General features: G+C 37.7%; 1 protein-coding gene across 1 annotated transcript in view; it reads right to left on the bottom strand.

The window, feature by feature from the left end:
• The window catches only part of SLC2A13 (solute carrier family 2 member 13), a 329,544-nt gene that overhangs the window by 128,613 nt on the left and 178,340 nt on the right, over positions 1-22,591 (bottom strand). Inside the window, 1 exon segment of the mRNA XM_038392556.2 lies at positions 19,791-19,899. Coding sequence (XP_038248484.1) covers positions 19,791-19,899 — 109 coding nt within the window.

Consider the following 22,591-nt stretch of genomic DNA (forward strand, 5'->3'; position numbering starts at 1 on the left):
TTTACAACAGAAATTCCAATGCTCAGCATGCATAATGCATGCTTCCTAGATACATTTCATTTGCAAACACTGCATGCAGTACATATTACTAAGTACTTGCGTTTCTGTCAAGAGATTGTCATGTAGGTGTTTGTCAAATCAAAACCTGCTGTTTGTCTTTACAATGTGCTTTCTTTTTATGATTTGTGGATAGAAAGTTAAACAAAGTGAAGGCAATATATTTACACACACTTCAAAATTATGGCGTATCATTCTCAGTCATTCTACCTAAAAGCCCTTTACTTTTTTCTTCTAACCAGACACAGTCACATTTTTCTCACTTATCTTTTAACTCAGGGTTTGCTGTATAGCTTAATTTCTTTATTATTGAACAACTTCCTCTATCTAGCTGAAGTCTTTAGATTTAGTCCTTATAAGATGAAAAAAGCCTTTGAACTTATTGTATACACTACTATATACAGTACATACTGGAGATACAAAAAAATTCACAATTTTAATAATATTAGTGCATCAATAAAGAGTGTTGTAATAAATGCAAATTTTTTAAATTAGTCACAGTCGGAGAGTTTATAGCCAGAAGGGACCACCAGATCATATAGTCTAACTTCATGTGTATCACAGGCCCCTGCCACCTCCACACCAAGCTCAACAACCAGAATTAGACCCAAAGTATTCCAGCCAGTAGGAGACTAAACTATTGTTCCTATACAGGTACTTAACTTGTGCTGACATTAATAAGTAATACTGGGAAAATCCTGTTCCCAGCATCCTGACCAAATAATTGGGCAAGGCAAGAGTCTCTGCAGAGGCAAGAGGAGAAATCCTATTTATCACATGCTACAGAGATGCAGTGGAAAAACTACTGCAGTCTTGAGGTGGTAGCAGGCTCCATGTGCTCCAGCTATGCTCCTATATCTCTCCTGTAACACAACTGCCCCAAATCATGTAGAGTAAGCCACCTCCTACCTTGCATAGTGAAACCACCATTGCTCTGTTGTGTTTAGGGCCCTCCATACAAACATAAAAGGGAACATGCTTGTAACCATGCTCTGGTCTGCACTATGATTATATCACTTCAGGGAGGTGGATTTTCCACACCCCTGAGTAACACAGTTATACCAACATAACTCCTAGTGTAGATAGCACTATGTCGACGGGAGGGCTTCTCTCATCAACATAGTTACCACCTCTTGGGGAGGTGAATTAACTACTTTCTCCAGTGGCCTAGGTAGTAGTCTCACTAAGCGCTACAGTGGCACAGGCTGTTGCAGTGCTGTAAGTGTAGACAAGGCCCATTGGTGCAAACTCTCCTGCACTGCTAAGATTTTACCCCCACTGCATATGTTGTTCCTTACTTTTCATATTTAATTATGTCTATAAATATTTTAAAAACAAATAAAGGTCAGACATTGAGCATTTAAACTCTTTAAACACAATCAAAAACAAATATAGATTTGTCTGAGTAGCCTGAATTTTCCACAAAACCAGCTCAGTTGTCCCAACAGCCAAACCATGTCACGTTGCTTCACTTCTGCATTAATTAGTCGAATGAATATTGCAACCTCAAGAGAGAGGGCAACAGCAGATGTGGTCCTGATATGAAGTCTCTGGAGAGCTTGTCTATGGCAGTAAGGATAACAGCCAGTCTGAAGAGCAAACAGCATTCTGCTGCCATGAAGGAATGAATTAGGCCTTGAATGGAAGTTAATTTGTTCCGGAAAACGAGTTTTGCAGTTGAGAAAGTCTTCTGTGAAACCAGGATAAATCCCTGGATTAGTGAATCACCCTACTAGAATTCTTAGTTTAAGGAGTTACTATACATGGAAGGTGCTTGTAAGTCTTCTATCTAATAATAACCATATTTAAAGCTGGCAAAAGAGGATGAAATCCTAGGAATGCTGTAAGAGAGCCAAGGAGAACAGTCTCATACCCTTACAAAAACTTAATTTTGTATAGTATAAATTTGTATCTAGTACTTCAGTATGTCAGAGTAAAGCAAACAGCGAACATGGAGCCATTGGGAGACCATGCTGTGCAGCAGTTAGCAAGAATCAAAATTTGAAAAGGACTGGTTTCTAGATTACATAAGTATTTTGTGAAAAAGATGAATTATAACAAGTCTGACATTGGCTCAGAACTCAACAGAAGATGATGACAGACCTTAGAAGGCCCCAAGTCATAAGGTACTGTAACCACTCTGGATGATCCAGCACATACAGTGACACAAAAACATTGAAACAGGCACATGGGACCATGAGCAGCTCAACCCTCAGCATCCCCCTGAAAAGGAAAACCTGTCAGACTGTTAAAACCCAACCTTGTTCATGAATGAGAAAGAAAAAGACGGTGGTTTGTGAATGGACTGCACTGGGCCTGGTACCTAAATACTGTTGTGATAGGCATACCAGAAAGACTCTCAGCAGAAAGTATGAAAGGTTGGCAAAGGGGCAGTACTTTGTTACACTAAGTCAGAGATAATTGCTTAGAGCAGCATGCAAGTGTGTACTCCTAAGCGGTATATAAATTTGTGTGGGGAAGGAGGAAAGGCAGGGTAATATTTTTCTGGCAGGAGTCTTACTGCTACTGATTTCACTATTTAACCCTGATTGAATAATTTAACAGCTCTACAATCCTTAAGAAAAAGTAGATTCTGCTTCAACATAATCAAAGAGAATGAATATTGCTTCCAAGAATACCCAGAAGGGTATGAGAGGGGAGTTAAAATTCTGTGATAGTGTCTTTGAATTTCCATGAGTCAAACCTTTGGCTCAAGATTTTTTTCCACAGGTTATATTTTAAAAGGTTGTAAAAACTAGAGCTTAAGAATATATCATTGAGCAGAGAATTAATAGTTATTTATTGAATTATCTTAATAAAGCAAAAGTCTAGGAATGCATCTAAAACTATTCTCCTTCCCAGCAGAGTCAGCTTCTTACCAGGTGGGCTCAGCTTCTCACCAGGGTGTCACCCCCGGACCTCACTATTTGGGCTTCTCAGCCTTGTCTTTCCTATTGACCATTAGCTAGTCTGATTACTCCAGTAGGTGTCTGGTATATTTTTCAAGCCCTGTCTCTCAGGCCCTATACATCTGTATTCCTCTCTCCTTAGTACTCTTTATCATTTTCTCTAACTTTATGCTTCGTAGTTCTCTCATGCTCCCCCATATGCCTATCTCTCCCAATACAAATCCCTTTATCTTTAATCACCTCTTTAGTATTGTCTGCTCTCACCAATGCACCTGATCATTTGTGTTGCTGCATTATATTATTCCTCCCAGTAGGTAAACAGTGCTGGATTCCAAATCTCAGTCCCAAGAAGTTTACTTATATTTAGAAACTGATCAATTAAAATGGGCTTCTACACTGAAGAGAGTCTCTAAAAAGGCAGGACAAATAAAGGTTAATTGGGTTTAGTTGTAATTGAGCGCATAAATGGAATACAATGGGATTGCACAGACGTAATTGAAGACAATTTAGAATACAGAATCTTTTACACACAGTGATGCCTGAGAAAGAAATAACTCATCTAGGCATTTAGAGTGAAAGGTGAATTTGCTGATAAGGCTGTTATTTAATTTTTTTTTCATGTGCAAAAAATGAGACCAAAATACCCATGGAAGTCCCTGATGCCAATCTTTCCAGTGTATCCAAAACAGAATCACAGTAAGTTAGTCACATATACTGTGCAAAAACACCTGGTTTCTGCCTCTGTGCATGACAGTTGCCTTGCTTGAATATACCTGTCACAACATGACCAGATGCTCATGCTAGATGAATCAATAAAATTATTCTTTTCTGTTAAAAACTATTTTAGATTTTCAAAATAGAACTACTTACCTCTGGAAAACATAATGGGCCAAATCTTGCTAATTTTTCTCATTCAAGTAATCCTAATGGCTCCAACCGGGCAAACAGCACTGGACAGGATACAGTCCTATATTTGAAAACTATCCAACCACCAATGGTCTAACACATGATGGTCATTTCACTACAGTTAAATAAGATATAGCATGGAAAGTGAGAGAGAGAAAAAAATTATTCAACATAAGAGTGCGTTTCCCCAGAGAGCAGCCCCATTTCCCTAATAAGCCACTCTCCATTCTCAGACACATCACAGAGACAAAAAACAGGCTGTGTCCTGCCTTGTATTTTTGCTTTAAATAAGCGACCTACTGAGCAAACTTAACACCAAAACAATATGCGTTACAATTTGGATGACAAGTATAAGAACAAATGAGAGTCATGAATGTTAAAACATCATTACAATATTTGTTGACAATCTAAAATTTTGGAAAGCTGAGTAGGAAAAAAATAGTCAGCGATAATAATTTTAAGATTCTCAGCCTGGTTAAAAACCCCTTTCTGCTGCTCCAGTGATACAAATAGGATGTATAGAGCCCTAAATTGGCAGCTGGGGATTTCTTTAGTCTGGTAAAATCTATAGGTGGTGTAAAACTAAGGTAGCTATGCATGAGCCCTACCTTCAGAGTTAGGGTGTGCTGGGGATCAAAAGGGGTGTGGACAGAACACACTGTGTTCCAGCAATCCTCACCAGCATAAGAACCCATAGGGTTTTTTACAAGATGACAAGGTTAAAAGAACCCTGAGATTAGTCTAATTTGCACTGACACCTGAACCCTGGCAGCCCCAGGGATAGGTGAAGGTGGAAATCTATTTTTGCCTTCCCTTCCACCCACTCTCCCAGGCACCAAGTGGTGCTGCAGTGCACATGACAATCTGGCCCACTATATTTAAAATACTAATGAAAAAAGATAGATTAGACAGACACATATGCACATTTTATCTATCTATCTAGACAGCTGTACAGAAAATGTAGGGTGCATTTATTTCTACCAAGCCTTTTAAACCGATTAGAATTTTAAAAAGCAAAAAAATATTAGTAACATTATTAGTGAGAAGAGTTCATCTGTTCATTCCTTTCTGGGGACAACAGTATATACCAATGGTAGTTTTCTCTTCCACATGCCAGGAAGGAAATTACTATGAAAAGCCAGATTTTCATCTCTTCTCTCTGCCAACAACACAACCTTTTCTCCCCTTTTACTATCAGTTATTTAACTTCAGATGCTGCAGTTGACTGGGATAATATATAAGAACTTTTAAACCAATTAAATCTAAATACCTCCCAAAACTACATACATTAGCTGCATTTAGAGGTTTGGGAAGCAACTACAAAAAGGACTTTTTATTTGCATGTAGCTAAGCTTAACACCATTCCCCTAAGAACCTGTCTCCTAGTCTCCATTCAACAATGTCATTGTATCTAACCCAAAGAGCATATTTAAAGACCATCAAGTAGGCCCATTTTGTGGTATTTGATGTTTTTCTTAACACCCCAGAGCTTGGAGTCTTGCAAATATATCAGAATCTCAGCTTTCATTTTAAAAAGGTGTGCAGTGCTCATAGTTGTGCAGAAAAGCCTGAAAACATTAATCCTACTTGATCAAAAACCATATGGCACATAAAAAGTACCTACAATTTATTATTTTAACTCTCATGATTTTAAAACCAGTTTTATTATTATGCTTATTGAACACCTGGTGTTGACAAAACTAAGTGGCTGGTTTACAAAGTTCCTCTATTGAAACTTCTCCCTTTCTTCCCATACATAGCCCCCTGCTTACTGGTAGGACCATTTATTTAATTTGGTCTAAAGTAACATGCAAATTACATGCTCCAAGGATGCAGGAACATAACCATTTGGCAATAGCAAAACAGAAAGCTGCTATGGCCCGTTGAGGGCCCTAGAAGTGTGCAAAAAGAAAGACTACTTTCCTACAGGAGGATGTCCCAGCAAGATGGACTCTATGTGCACTGTATACATATAGAGAGTGCCAAAACTTCTTTTTAAGGTCCTTTGGATTAGGACAAACATTTGGAAGGTGAATAGCCTGATTTAAATGAAACTTCGATAGCATTTTGAGAATTAAGTTATGACAGGTCCATAATACTACTTTGTCCTTATTAAATGGAATCGGGGGAAGGCCGCCAGGTCACATACTCATGTACCTGAAGATATGGCTACTAAAAGAACTACCTTCCCCCAAAAGAAAATGGACAATGAGTGTCCAGGGGTCTGGCTTAATTTCTGAAACATGAAGTCAAAACTCCAGATGGATCCTCAAAGAGGTAAACATACAAAGCTGCTTTCAGGACTTTGGAGATGAGGGGATAACATGATATCACTCCTTCATTTGAATCTTCCCAGAAGAGCACTACTTCTGAACAAGCCCATGCTCATAGAACTAATAGCAAGTGCTTGTCTATCCCCCGTTTAAGTTCAGAAGCCCTCGAGGACATAATATTTCTGGCTTTGCACACAACTCCCTGGACCAGGGATTATGCTGCTGCTCATGTCCCTTGTTTCATAAGAGTGGAAAGGACTTTTAGATGTCTTCTTGTTTTGTTTGTTTGTTAGCAACTGCATTTCAAGAGCCAGGCTAAGAGCTCGAGTTTAAGTGAAGACAGAGGCGTTGGGAAAGCAATAGATTGTTAACACATGAGGAGTTGGCTCACTGTGGTCCAATAGATAAAAGTACCGGCATGTACGCCAGTAAACCAGGTATCTATTTCCAGCTCTGGCTCGCTTGCAGGCAATTTTGTGCCCCAGTTTACCCTTCTGTAAAATGCAGACAATACTTCCCTTCTTTTGTAAAGTGCACTGAGGTCTGCAGATAAAAAGAACTATAAGACCATATAAGACTCACCGATCTAGTGAGGAGGAGTGTAAACTAGATTCAAAGAGGGCAGGTGACAAAAGCCCATAGTAAAAAGAAAGGTGAGTTTAACAGAGGGCTAGAAGTTGGGGGGTGAGTGAGAATGGGAAATTAAAAAAGGGTGATAGTAGCTACAAAAGGGAAGACAGTTGGGGAATCTGATGAAAATGTTAGATGTCTATACACAAATGCAAGGTGTATAGGAAATAAGCAGGAAGAACTGTGCTCTCTTTAAGCTGTTGGAGCCAAATTAATGCACCATGTTGCTTTGACTTTTTAATAATCTGACTAAATTGGACATTCCTAGACTGCATGAACATACAGAGCATATTTGTGTGTCATACACAACTTCATTTTTTTTCTCATTCCCTCACCTCATATTGTGTAAGGTTATTTTTTCTTAAATTGCAGTGGATTCACTCATATTCACAGGATCTGAGGAATCTAATCTCCAAAACTGGTTCTCATGTTGTCAAGGGAAAGGTAAATAAACAAATCCAAAGGGCAACATGTCTTTTACTTTATGTTGTGTTTTGTTCACTTTTATTCTGTAAAGGCTTCACTGGTACATTGCACTGAATCTTTCATATTACACTAACTGACAGTGTCTGACAAGGTTACCTTTTACAATTTATTTTTATTCCTCTTTCCTGAGGTTTCAGGCTATCAGCTTTGAATTCTTTTACATTGCATCATTCCATTACTTTGGATATTAAAGAGCATCCCACTTTTTGTTGCGAAGAATTGGTTACAACATTTCATTACACACAGTCTCTACCACACCACAGTACAGCAAACATATTAAGTAAACAACATCCCAACCGTGTACCGTATCTGAAGAAAAAACTATTGTACATTTAAATTGGTCGTGTCAGAAGTACTTGATTTCATAACAATTTTTCAAGCCATAATGAGATACTTGACTGCAGGACACTATTTAACATAAGGATGGCTCTTGCTCAAGATAATTTTGTTCGTATATAGACTATCTTTGCATTATGTCTATTAATGTTTAATCAAGATTCAAGAGACAAGTTAATGGGACATAGCCATTTTACAAGTGTGGGAAGAGTGTGATAAATAGAACCGTACTTCAATGACTATCTAGACAAAACATCAGAAAAATGTGAGGAGATTTAGGAACATTTCCTTAGCAATCCTTCATGAATAATTAATGAACAGCTTTATGATTCTGCTTTCATTTAATTAGTAAGCTTTACGTATGAAAAATACTAATGCAATGCATTTAACTGGCTGACATACTCTGGCAATTTTTTGATGATACAAGACTTAAAACAAAGCCACGTTATCGCTCACATTTTTTCATAATTGTCTTATCATAATTGCTAATTACCCAAGCTGCATATTTTAACAAAGCCTTTGCTCCCTCCCACACAATCCATACTCTCCCTGCTTTTTGATCCTGCAGTGAAGTTATAATGCCAATTTTTTGACATTACAGTTATTACCAAGGCAACAGACTGAAATCAAACAATATTACGACTTCACTATATGCTCAAGTAGGAGAAGAAGCTGGACTATGAGGGAGAAATCTTTATTAAAATACAAATGCCTTCAATAACAGCAAAGGGAGCACCACAAAGGTATTGGCTACATACATTTCTTTTCTTCTTTAAATCAATAATTTCTGTTTTCAAGTTTTGTCCTTTGTTAAAATCCATCTTTACATAGTTTTTCACAGCCGTAATAAAACTGTCTAAAGCATATTGATTTTACCAAGTACAATCTTTTAAGTTAAACAAATGTAAAACAAAGGTACACATTCTCACTATGATTAATAGCATATTTGGTTTTCAATTTCCCATAATCCTGCTGACAATATTCTGGATGATTTACTGATGTAAACCAATTTGGTATGCATGAAAAACTGAAAATTTATTATATATTTTCTAATAAGTTTCTTTTGAAAAGAAAAAAATATTGAAAATTAAAAAGACAGTAACCCTGGCTATTCCTTCAAAATAGTGAATATCAATTAACCTTTTTAACTTTTATATGATTACTGGAATAGACAGTGTCAAAATGTATTTACTCACATTTCAAAATGAAGCTGACTTTGTTCAATTTATATTAGCTACATTTGACTTTTAGTGAGTTTTAAGTGAATCTTTACCAGGGAAGGTGCCTGACCTAAAAAACTGCTAAATATTAAAATTTAGCTACTTTAATTTAAACATTGTTCCAATGTTTGGATTGTTGAACAAAAACAACTTCAGTTTACAATCTAAATCACCTTTTGGGGGCTGAACTTGACGACCTGTTGAGGTACCTTCTAGCCTACATTTCTCTGAATGTGTGTAAAGGTGTTTTACAATTATAGCACAACACTTTATTAGCATTACATAATACACTGTACAATGCAACGTTACACAGTGTATGCAGTGTTAGAGTCCTATTCTTTAATAATTCAGAGTGGAAGGTTACATTACAATAGTTACATTAACTATTTAAAAAAGTTTAGTTATAGTAATTCTTTTAAAACTCATCATTATAATAACTGATTGGCTTACAAACCAGAATATGTGAGATAATATACATTTACTTTTGCCTCTTTTATAACTTCAGAATAGTCTGAAAATAGAATGACAAATATTAACATTTCATATATTGTGAAAATGGGGGACAGTAAATGTTCCAAAAAGGAAGAGAAGCTGTAGGGAAGTGGAACAATGCAATATAGTGAGTAAAACTAAGTGGAGTACTCCAAGCTTGTTTCCATTAGGCATTTTGTACCACGTACCTTTTTAACAAAAGATAAAATCCAAACTAGGCTGGAAAGAAAATCATTATCAATCCGTCTTGGAGGATGTTTGGCAGGCTGAATCTTTACTGTTTTTTAAATAAAATCTTAAATAATAATCTAATTAAAATAAATATGAATGATATTACAGACACACAATTCATGGGGAGGTTGCATGCAAGAAATACAATTGAAATAAGGCTAGCTACTTTTGTATGAGTTTATGGTCTTGTTTTACAATTTATAAATATAATAATTCAATGTTATAAAGCACAACAGAGTGGGCTATATAACATATCCTCTGGTTTGTATGGGCAAGTTCAAAAAGTTAGAAATGATGAGCATTCTCTACTTCCCTTAAGAGACTATATCAATCTAGATCTCAGCAGTAGAAATATTTTTCTGATATTCATCATAAATTTTCCTTTTCTTGATTTCATCCTATTATTCAAGTTATATAACCTCTTGTATCACTCTCCAGCTCTCTATCTTTGGGAGTCATCCTTTAAAAAACTTTTAGAAACACTTTCAGGGCATAGAAATTGAACCACCTACTCTCTCATACCAAATGCTCAGGGGGAAGATTTTGAAACACCTATTTGTGCCTTGAGTTGGTGTGTCCCGGTCTGTGGGGAGCTTGCCTCTGATGATGAGCTTGGAGCAGTTGGTGGGGGGGTTGTTTGAAGGCCAGAAGAGGGGGGTTGGGAAAGATTTCTTTCAGAGTGGGGTCTCCATCGAATATGGGATGTAGCAGTTTGATGATACCCCGTATGGGTGCCAGTGTGGGAACTAGGGGTATCTGGTCAGAGTGGGCTTCATTTCTGTATTGAAGCAAATTTTTTCGGGGTATTTGGGTGGCCCGTTCCATGATGAAATCTACTTCTCTGGTGAAGCGTCCTTGTTTGGTGAAGGTGGTTTTAAGTATTTTAAGGTGAATATCTTGGACTTTCTCCTCAAAGCATATTCTGTGGTATCTGAGTGCCTGGCTGTAGAGAACAGATTTCTTGGTGTGTTTGAGGTCATTACTGGATCTATGAAGGTAGGCGTGGGGATCCGTGGGTTCCTTGTATATGCTTGTCCGTAAGGTTCCATTGCAGAACCTGATCGTGGTGTCCAACAAGTTGATGTTGGTGTGGGAGTGTTCCAGAGAGAGCTTAATGGATGCGTGGTGATTGTTGAAATTGTGGTGGAAATCCCGGAAGGAGTTTAAGTTATCTGGCCAGAGGATGAAATACATAATTGATTTATCTCAGGCATATCACTGGTTTTGTGGTGCATTTGTCCAGAAATTCTTCAAGGCCCATGAAGAATTTGGCACATTGGGGAGCCATCACAGTACCCAGGGCTGTTCCCACAGTTTGGACAAAGTGTTTGCTGTTGAATGTAAAATTGTTATGGGTGAGGAAGAAATTAATGAGTTTGGGGATGGTAATTTTCTGGTAATCACACAAATATAATACAATAGGTTGAAAAAAGTTGCATCAGTCCCTTTTCTTTATCTTTCGCTAAAACAGTTTGAAATGGTATTATTTTCTAATCTTTCATCTCCATTTGAACACATTATTAAGACACAGTGCTCATTTTTATGGTTTCACCTTGGGCTGTGTCTCCTTTTGCCTTTATTCCTTGTGTATCCCTTAACCCTGTCCTAATGAACAACTGTCAATTGCCCTTTTACAATTATCTAATTACAATTACAATTAACTAATAACTTATGGACTAGAGCAGCCATCCCCTTAAACTCTCCAGCTCCCAGCTGTTGTAAATGTGGTTCAGTATATTGTTTAAGCTTTTGTACCTTTTTATAGATAAAAGAATGTTTAAGGAAGTGCTGTACTTTACAATGTTTGTGTAAGTCAAAAATTCTAAACTATGAAAAAAACCAGTCTTTTTTAACAAAGGAAAGGGCACATAAAAGATGGCAAATGCGAAGATGGCAAACATGATTGTCCCATAGCTTTTCATTTTTCATTCCTAGTATGTGATATTCTAAATTCAAATGCTATAAGTGATAATGAATGCACCAATGGGCTGGAACTAATCACGGGATATGTTGTGGCTTTGCCACATGCCCTGAGTAAGGGGCAGCATGTAGTTCTCCCAAGAGCAGGCCAGGGCCCAGTTTATGAACCAGAATCACAATATGGTGCCTGGCTCCCCACTTGCTCCAGGGAGGGGGAATAATCTGCACCAGTCCTCCTAAACTTGACACAGACTATTTCCCCCTTGCACTAGTTTAGCTGTACTGGCTGGGGACATGATGGAAACCAGGGCTTAGGCTCCACCCATTCTGTGTCCCTGCCCACCCACCTATTCAGGAAGGGGAGTAGCAGGCCCATGGAGGCTGCCCTCCTTTCCCCAGCATTGTCCTCTCAATTATGAAGAGCTTCTTATGCTCCCTTATTCCCATGAGTGGGCAGTAATAAAAATTACAAATCTAGTCTAACGAGATCATTCCAGGTCAGGCTACCCAGCAGGCTTCATGATATGTGTTTAAACAAGGAAAACAAAACTAGGGTGACTAGGAAAGGATGGCCTGAGAAACAAATGCCTCCATTTTTCATGGGCTTTTATCCTTAGTTTCTCTTTCATTTTTGTTAAAAGGTGTGAATGTATAACTCCTAGAGAGGCACGTTGGCCTCCAGAGAAGCAGGGCCTTCATATGTCAAACTGTTTCTCTGAGAGAGTTATAAGCTATTCCTGGTGAGGACCATGTCTTAGTCTGCACTTTTTAAAGCGCCTTGCACATTTGCAGCACTCTATAGCTAAATAGTAAGTGCCATTTAAAATAACCCATTCCATGTGATCTTCAAAACAATTCAGAAGCATCACATGGGATAAAGTTTTTGATGTTCAAGGAGGCTGGAAGTTACAATTGCTCTGGTGTGCAGCCTTTCAGAGGATGAGAGTATTATCCTCTACTTTATAGGAAAAATCAAAGTAGTTTATTCTACTGTAACTTGTCTACAGCTCACTCTATAAAACTTGGTCTTCAACAAACACCACTCTCCTTCAGTCTGATACTTCCACTTCATAAGATGCAGAAAAATATTGATTTAGTTCAGATACAGCTATTTTCATGTGTAATTTAACACTACCTGGCATCAAACATATACCAAACAGAAAGCTAACAGTAATGTGATTTAAGTTAAGGTGCTGCAATGTATTTAAGGGCAATGTCTTCTTATGTGTGCTCGGGACCATTTACATTGAAAGAAGTGGAAGAAAGAACAAAGAACAGTCACCTCAGCTTTTTAACATGAGCCATATGTTTTCTTAATGGAAGAAACAAGAAAGCTTTTAAATGCTTCCCTCACTTTTCTGAATCCCAGAGCCGAATACTCTGTTGTCAGGAAGTTTTCCTCATCTGCAACTTGAAGTTTTCCTTTTCTTAGTTTCATCCCGTTTTACCTGTGCCACACTAAGTTTTTCTTTCACCTTGGTGTTTACACTCTTCATTTATCTGTGGGTTTATATCCCTCTCTGTTGGCACTTAGACAAGCTACACATATTCTCTGTAGCTCTTTAGGCCCCAACTCAGCAAAATCTTTAAGTATACTTTACTTTGAGCACATGAATAGTCTTGTTGAAATCTTGGCTGCATCACGGCCATACTCTTTCCTTTTGTCATCCCTCCTGGCCCTGCTAACAAAATGCACTCTCTTGTGGGGTGAACTTTATTCAAACTCCATATCTTATGATGAGGAGTAGCTGTCACAGCAGTGGAGCAAACAGACAAGTGGAACAAAAACTGCAACATGTGTGTTTTAGATCAAAAAGTCACTGCTTTTCCTGAGAGAGAGACTGTGTTCTAGTTACCTAACGCAAAGGGAACAGATTCCCATTCAGGCTATGGCTACACTAGACAGCTTACAGCGTTGGAGCTGCACCGATGGAGCTGCGCCACTGTAAGCTCTCTAGTGTAGCTGCTCTAAGCCAATAGGAGAGAGCTTTCTCATTGACTTAATTCATCTACCACCACTGAGTGGCAGTAGCTAGGTTGGCAGGAGAAGCTCTCCTACTTACATAGCGCTGTCCACAGCCATGTTTATGTTGGTGTAACTTATGTCCCTCATGGAGATGACTTATTCACACCCATGAGCAACATAACTTATACTAACATAGGTGGTGGTATAGATATAGCCTAAGACAATGACAGTTGGTTTCAGAACTGTCAACCTGCTGCAACAGGCTACATTCCAGGCATTGGGAACTGGGAGTGCAGTCTGGCTGGTGGGTCTGCTGCAAAAAGCTAGTCTCAGGGAGGCAACGTGGAGTGTAGTGAAATTATGTTATACATGCTGGACAAATTTTTAAAAACCGTCCATAACTAAAAGATTTAAAAAAACCCAGTAATTATGAAACAAGCCTCATGCCCTGGAGTCAATAAATGTATGGACTATTGGAGTCCCAGTGTTACTCTCCAATTACATCTTGAACTGTTGCAAACGTGATACAGCCCCTCTAAGGCTGCTGCAGCTACTTTTTTTTTCCAAGAGGATAAGTGAGGGTTGGTTGTAAATGTTTTACTTTAAAAATATTCCTAATTGAATATTATTAATTGGGTATAAACATTATTAGGATCATCAGTAAATTTCCAGTGTTTTTAATAAATATTTATCTGTACCATTACTCCGTGGACTGTCAGTCCAGTGTTTTATTTTTGAAGATGAATGTATATTAGAAGTAGTGTTTCTCACCCTTCCTCCTCCTACTGTAATGGAAGTCAGCTGTATACTCTTACCAAGTCAGCTACAATACTAGCAAATGCATTAGAAGAGGGAGCTTGCTTTCCCTCTGTTTGGATATAGTCATGTCAGTGGATGAGCACCTTCAACATCCCATTTAAGTTAACAGAAGCTGAGGGCTCACTGAACCTCATGTGATCAGACCCTATAACTGCAGTAGAGTGCATTGCAGAAGAGACTATTAAACCTATCGAGAAATGCTTTTCTTTATTTTGTTAGGTGTGTGTTAGACTTTTCTCCAATACCTATTCATCTTCAAAAGCATCCTGGCCTCATTTCCATCCATCTCCAAATCTGTCTTCTATGCAGTTTCTATTCTCTTCCTTTCATTTATACTCAGTGTGATATTTGTTCGCTTTTCATTTTCTTTTTAAATATTTCTAACTTTCCTTCTGTGTCTCTGTTTCTAAAACCTATTTCTCTTTTTCCCCTATTTTGTCTTTTCCATTTTTATCTCTTATTCTTAACTGCTTTATTTGACTCTGTTTTTCTTCTCTCTTTTTCTGTTGAGCTTTTTTCTTTGTTGTATTTTTTATTCTCTTGTTATATTTCTTGCCAGCAGGAAATTGATGCTTGTTTTTGTGATTTCATTTCTTGTTCTCTTGATTTTTTTTAATCAGTGCAAGCTTATTACGGACTGAAGATGTCGATGGACCAAGTCCAGACATAGATGTTATGTATATAGTTACATTTAATTTATTTGTTGGGAGGAGGTGGAGCACAAAAATACTTAAAATTAAATGAAGACAAGTGGCATGTTTATTAATTTGCACTAATAAAGATCAAACAGGCTTATGAAAATCCAAGGTAAAGTGGCAAGGAAACACAGAAGGACTTAAGCTCTGTTTGTTCAAATGGCTATTAGAAAAATTTATGAAACTGAAAAATACAATGTGGTTGAAGATAAAATCAAACAGCTCCTCGGCATTACATTTAAATTTCCATCTGGAAAACAAAATCTTTTGTTTAGGCTTTATCTGGTCTGGTGCTCTCAAAATGTATCTTGTGGGAATAAGAGGAGAATCGAGATGAACCACTTGCCTCTAAAATACTACATCAGAAATCAGAGCATTCCAGGACTAGAGTCTGTAAAATGTTCAAATATGTCTAAATCCCCAAAGGACTCTTTTGCAACAATATATCCTATGGTATCGGTCTCCTTGTCCCCTAAAAAGAACTTTTGGTCCTTGACATATACTTTTCTAGTGACCAAATTCAGCATTCTAAAATTTACTCCACTCTGATTGAGTCATTTGTCTGCTTAGACAGTCCGCTTTTTTGTTCCCATTTTAGATCATTAATGGAGAGAACATTGTTCTGCACTCAGCTCTCGCAGTTTCAGAGTATGTCCACACTGCAGTGACACCCCCGAGGCTGGCCCAGGCCAGGTGACTCAGACTAAGACGCTATTTGATTGCAATATAGATGTTTGGGCTTGGGTTGGAGCCCGGGATCTCCAGCCCTCAAAGATGGGAGAGTCTCAGAGTTCAAGCTGCAGCCTGAGCCCAGAAGTCTATATTGCAATTAACCAGCCCTGTAGCCTGAGCCCCACAAGCCCAAATCAGTGGACACGGACCAGCTACGAGTTTTTAACTGCCGTGCAGACAAACCCACAGTGGCTTTCTGCTTATGCTTACAGTTCTTGTCGGTCTATGCAGCCAGATATGCTCCAGGAGTTTTGCTATCTGATACATGTAGATGTCATATGAATCTCTTTTTATATATGCTGTCAAACACGTCCATTTTACTATAGAATTTCTTAGCGAGAACAGAGTCATTGGGAATTTTCACAGGAGCCCATTTATCCTTCCCCTTTCTATTCCTCACCAAAAAATCTATTGAAAGTGACCATTTCTCTCCTGTAGCTATTATTGGGTTCTCCAAATAAATTAGTTGTTTTTTTAAATTGGAAAATATATAGCAGAGTCCTAAACCTTTCAGCACCAAACCACTACAATACTTGTTATTTGTATGTTTTTTTAAATATGTGTTTTTCAGAGTTCTCCTATTGTCCATTAGTCCTGGAATGCTCAACAACTCAACAAGATCTGTTTTGAAAGTAATCTTTCAGAACGTTTTCAGAAGGTCTAATGAGCCTGGCAATTTTTTTCCTGCTTCCTAATCACCTAGTCTTTCTGATTCAAAACTTTTGTTTCTTTTACAGACATAGTAGTATCCTTTTCAGTTCAAACACAGATACACGGAAGAGTGGTTATTATACTATTCCTCCAGCTTCTGCTCCTCTAAAATACAGTATCTTGAATTCATCTTACTATTATCATTAATTTATCAGTAAACTACTGACTTTTTTAAAAAAAAATTACAAGACTTCTGGATCTTTGTCTTCTTAAAAGATGACACAGCTATATTGAATCTGTCATCTCACAAATGGTGGAAAGTCTCCAGCCAGAAGACTAGAACAGAGTATACACTGCCATGAATGCTGCTACATTAAATCAACTGGTAAAAGAGTGTGCTCTTGCAGTTCCTAGAAGGTGAAAAGCCAGCTTAACAGGCTACGTGGAGATCTCTGCAGGATAAGGGAAGCCCAGAAAGCAATGAACCAGAATTGTCATCCCCTCTCCACCCACAATAGAGGATGCTGGAGGATGGGAACATGCCAGAGTACTGCTGTGCTATGGTGAACCTCATCTGACAAAACAGCCTCATTGGGGCTCATTACCAGCCAAGGCAACTTTGAAGAGCACTAAGATATAAAACCATCTTTGTCCCTCCAACTCTTCTGGCTGACTGCCACTTGTCACAGCTGCGGATTCAGTCTAGAGTAGGTGTTTGTGAAACTAATATTAGGTCTGTTGTTATAATTCCTTTCTAACTGGAACTATTGCTAAGTCACTTCGTGGAATATATCTAGGTTTACAAGAAGGTTTTATTATCATTATTAACTGTTTGTGTTGTATCGTCTACAGTCCCAATCAGGAACAAAGGCCTCATTGTGTTAGCGCTGTATGAACTTATGGTGAGAGACAATCCTTGCCCCAATGAGCATACAATCTAATTTGAGATCAAACACAAAGAGTGAGAACAGCAAATAAAAAGGCTAGAAGGAGGATGAGAACAATGAAAATAAGACCATGCAGTTACATAGATAGCTACTGCACAGACAGTTCTTGAAGGTAACAATTTTTTTAAAAGAAAATTAAAAACAGTTATCCCCAATTTATTCTGCAACCAAACCATCAACAGATGTCCAATGTCCTGTATAAAGAAACTTCTTTCATGGGAAAATGTTCACATAGCTTGCAAAATTTGTGAAATGAAAAGGGAAATCAACTATCCTGATTTTTTTTTAAAAATACTGGATACTGTAAATGATTATAAGCTATTCCTTTATCAACACTTTTTAAAGTATTTATTAAAGGCATCTTTCTATGCAAAGTCTATAAAGTCCAGCTATATTGTATAGCAGTAATTTCTTCCACCCACACTCTCACTATCAAATTAGGTCAATTACAAGCTGTTTGTAAAAGCTATTGCATGGAAAAGTGTTTGATCTGAACACATCTGCAATTTAGGATAAGCAAAGTAAGCTACTATAGATCTTATGCCATTTCAATATATTTCTGCTGTAATGAAGTTTTGGATCTCCTGCAAATAAAATGATTCTCAAAAATCAAAAGTTTAACCATTTAAGATTATATCCTGACACCGTATTCATGTGAACATTTTAAAGTATTATTATTCACTAATATATTCTGTATGCCTTTTTTCTTCTTCTTACCAGGATTTTGAAAGTTATAGTGCAGTTTAAAAAAAAAAATCAAAGTGTATGCTTAATAAACTAGAAATGGGTTGAACACACCATGGTCCCCTTCATAAACAAAATGACATAGACAATTCACACATTAACATTCACATTTCTCTCCTTTACATTTCTAATATGCTGTCATATCCATTACCCAGTCCAGTTACACTCTCCCCTTCCTATTCTGGCCCCTGTATTTCTTTGATTAAAATCACCCTTCTCTCTCTAGGTCAGGTCATAGGAGCATGTTTTTAGCAAGATGTGCAGACAGAACTCAAAACAGTAATGAGTTACACATATTAAGTAGAGGATACACTCCACAGTTTTATTTTCCCTTCTACAGGAGAAGAAATTGCCACTCTCATTGTAACTGTGGGTCTTCCAGATGACTGCCTTCATGAATCCACACTGTAGACAATGCTCAAACCTTGGGTGTGTGAGCTCAGTCTATTTCATTTAACCTGACTGCTCAAAGCAAAGGTTTCAAGGAGGTTTCAAGGAGAGTATAAACTGACCTCTCAAATGAGTCTATTTCATCTAAATTATACAGCATCATGAAGAACCGCTGGCTTCTGGGAGAGTGAGTCAGCCAAACCCTTTCTCTCTTACTGTATTCCGAGGGGCTGACAGACAGTTTTCCACCTATACAAATACTGAGTTACTCATTTTCTAAGAAAAAATAAAAGGAGTACTTGTGGCACCTTAGAGACTAACAAATTTATTTGAGCATAAGCTTTCGTGAGCTACAGCTCACTTCATTGGATGCATTCGGTGGAATGCATTTTCCACTGAATGCATCCGATAAAGTGAGCTGTAGCTCACGAAAGCTTATGCTTAAATAAATTTGTTAGTTTCTAAGGTGCCACAAGTACTCCTTTTCTTTTTGCGAATACAGACTAACACGGCTGCTATTCTGAAACCTGTCATTTTCTAAGCTTACTGTTGTGCCAGAAGTTGAATCTTAAAAGCAACTGCAGTACTATTAAGGCAGAAATGGACCATGATAATCATTTGTGACAATCTGTTGATGCAGAAGAGCATGAGGTTGCTCTTCAGATTTTTCATGACAGTGAGAGTATCATGCATGGGTGTGTATGTTACAATGCATATTGTTCAGTATGTGTTGGAGAAAGAAATGAAAACGTTAGGGAGTGCTGCAGTGTCTTATCTCCAGAATTGTAGGTGATGCGAAGGTAGCAAGGAATGCTCGAGACTTTCCCCTTAAATTATTTTCATGCTCCCAAAGATTTGAATTGATGGGGTGTCTCCTGACGCAACTTGCCCAGTCCAACCAAATGAAGTTTTTGTTTGTGCTAATATTACACAGAGATGTCTGTGAGGTGTAAATAAGGTAAAGATTCTGCAAATAGAACATTGTTAACAATTTGTTCGTGCTTAGGCGGAGTAGAGTCCCGCCCAGCCAACCAGAGAAGTATGGGGTCTGCAGTAGAGAGAGTAGTAAAGTGCACAATAATAAAATCCAGTAAAATACATGAGACTCTGGATATGGCATATAGCAAATCTGTACAGAATGTTTTATACCAACATCTTTCTGACCATAACCATGATGCAAAGAAATCAACATCTAATTTTAAATAATAGCTCACCATCATTAAATTATTGATACTCAAAATATGGTATACTTGTGATGTTCCATACATATAATATTCAATTTAAATGAGTCAGAACTCCATTAATATTCAGCCTAAAAGCCAAACGATGAAAAACCTCATGAAATGTTATTCCAATATTTTATCAAAAGGATGAACTGATACTTACATGACGGTGTTAATGCCTGACAGTTGTTGGAACATCTGTAGACCACAACCCACAATTAAAGCTCTTCGACTTGGAGGGTAGGTCAGCATTCTGCAAATCACGGGTCCAGCTTTAAAAATAGAAAAGCAAAGCACAAAATGTATTATTAACCACCAGTTCAGTACTCCCAGTTAGGACATACTTCCAGTTCTGATTCAAGGAAGCTGGATATTTGTAAGTAGTTTCAACAACTGAATTATGAAACAAGTTCAAAGAGAATCTCTTATTAAAAGCTGGTCAGACCTGTCTAGGCAAGAGCCACTTTCAACAACTTCAAAAATAATATTTTTTTGTTGATACCCCACTTGTAGTCATCAACCAACTACCTCTACATCATTAAAAGAAGAAGATTCATGGTCCAGCATGAGAAGACAAAGAGAAAACAAAATTTACAGAATTAATGAGAAGACACTAAAACAGAAGGCTAACGAGAGCTCAAGTCTTACCTTCCTAGATATCTTTAAAATGTTTCATCAGATAAATTCAGTAAATTTGTTTGTAATTTTTCATGTTGTTGACCTAGAGTCACAAATATGACATCCAAATTATCATTCTGCTTTTTGCAGCTTTGCTGAAGATAGAAGGTTTATCACAAATCTGTGCCAGGGCAATTGCACATCTGATTAGATATAAACAAAATTAAAGACTTTCCTTTCATAAAATTCATAGCTTTCGGCAAAATAAACCAATAAAGTGACTGAATAAATAAAATGCATCATTAATCTCAGTATTACAGAAGCTTTGTAAACCTAAGAAAATCCAAAGAAACAAACTGACTGAGCATTTGTAAAACAGATGCTTTTAAAAAGATATTGAGTGTGATTCTTGTGTTATTTAAAACCAACTGGCTTTAATTGTTTTCAGTATTTTGCATTGTGTGTGTCTCCTGCCAGCAAAATAAAAGGTGCTCTTGAACAGTACCAGCCAGCAATTTACTAGAATACTTTTCAGATAAGATATTAAATAGTGGAGAGGAGATGTCGCTGGGTGGGGTTTTTTGGGGGGGGGGGGGGAGAGGTGGGCTGCATCTGTCTATTAACAGCACGGTCTCACTTCAGGCAAACAAGTTTGTAAATATTCATGTCAAGGTATTTCAGAGTCAGATATCATTAGTAAGGACAATACTAGACTTCTTCCATGAGAAAAAAGTCCAGACACAGAGAAGAAACATTTAATGTTTCTGAGGAAACACTCTGCTTAATTGATTAAATGAAAAAATCCTATACTGACTTTACATCTTCATGCAAATATGACCTCTGCTAAAATAGAATTGGCTGAACTTATTTAGAGTGATGGTCTCAGATAAGTGAGAGACTGATGAAGTGAGAGATTGATGAAGAAAAAAGGATGATGGCATCATCAGAAGTCAAGTCACTGGCTATGACATCAAAGGAAATAAAAATGTACCACATATGATGTTATGACCTAAATACTTGCCCTTCCAGGGTCTGACCTACCCCCTTCTGCTCCAACCACCAACTGAAGGCTCATCTTAGCTACAGAGATTTCGGTGTTTGGCCTGGAACCCCTAAACCAATGACTGATAAATATTGCCACCCCAAAAATGATAAAGAAACACAGCCACAAGCATGAAAAATCTGTGAGAGAGAGAGAGAGAGAGAGAGAGAGAGAGTAGAAGGGGGATTTAAAAATACATACAAAGAGATCTGTAAAGGAAAAATGGATGTTTGTGGAAAAGTCCTCTTAGAATTTAAGTGTTCATCAAAAACATCTCACCGTTTTTTAAATTAGAAGGGGACCCTTCCCAAATTCTTCAGATCTCCCTGAGGCCCTTCTTACCTACAGAGGGAAATCAAAAGGATTTGGTATGTGGCTTAGAACCCATAAACCAATTACTTATATGTGGCACCCCCTTTAGAAGTGAAATAGAACTGCATCTAAAATAGTGAAATTGTGGTGTAAGTTTTAGGCATAAAAATAGGAGATGGCAGAGTTAAGATGACTACCCACAAGGAGGGGCTAAATTAAGGTTGCACAGGCATTATGATAGTCTTTAATTACATGATCATAAATTAGATGCCCCAAATGGACCTGCTCTGGAGATGAATCAGGGTTGTGTAGTGAAGGAAACTTGTCTATAGCTCCCCTGCTTCATTTGTTACAGAAGTTAGATGGTTCTGAGTGAATGAGACAGGGGAGAGAAAAGATGGTTTCATGTTTATAGCAAGTTGAATACTGCCCTAGAGAAATGGATTCTATACCTGGCTCTGCCAAAGAGTTCCTATGCAATTCTAGGTAAGTCTCTTAAATCAGATATTTCACAGGTGGTCACTAACTATGTTGCTCCTCCAGATGAGTTAATTGAGATTCTTGAGTCCAATCTGCAGAAGTGCTGGGTTCTCAACTGTAGTTAATGGGAGCTGGTCTTTTACTACAAAAGAGTTATAAAATGCTAAGTACATTGAAAAATTTGGATCTAGTTGTCTCAAATTGATCACCCAAAATTATAGTGAATACTTTTGACCTTAATCTCTGTGGCTCAGTTCCCCATCTGTAAAACGGAAATAATAATACCTCCTCATCTCAAATTAATTGATATTTGTGATACTCTGATGATGAGCACCATAGCAAAGCCCAAGAAGAAATTCATCATTCTCTCTTCACAGCACTGTTTGAAAGTGTGCAATAAATAAGGTACGGGGACTTCCACTGAACAATGAGAAAGAACAAAATAACATGAGCACTGTCTGTCCCGTCCACTGAACGCAATCATCTAATGACTGCATCACAATGCATATGCA

Source organism: Dermochelys coriacea, chromosome 1 (genome assembly GCF_009764565.3).
Source record: "Dermochelys coriacea isolate rDerCor1 chromosome 1, rDerCor1.pri.v4, whole genome shotgun sequence".
Classification (NCBI taxonomy): Eukaryota; Metazoa; Chordata; order Testudines; family Dermochelyidae; genus Dermochelys; species Dermochelys coriacea.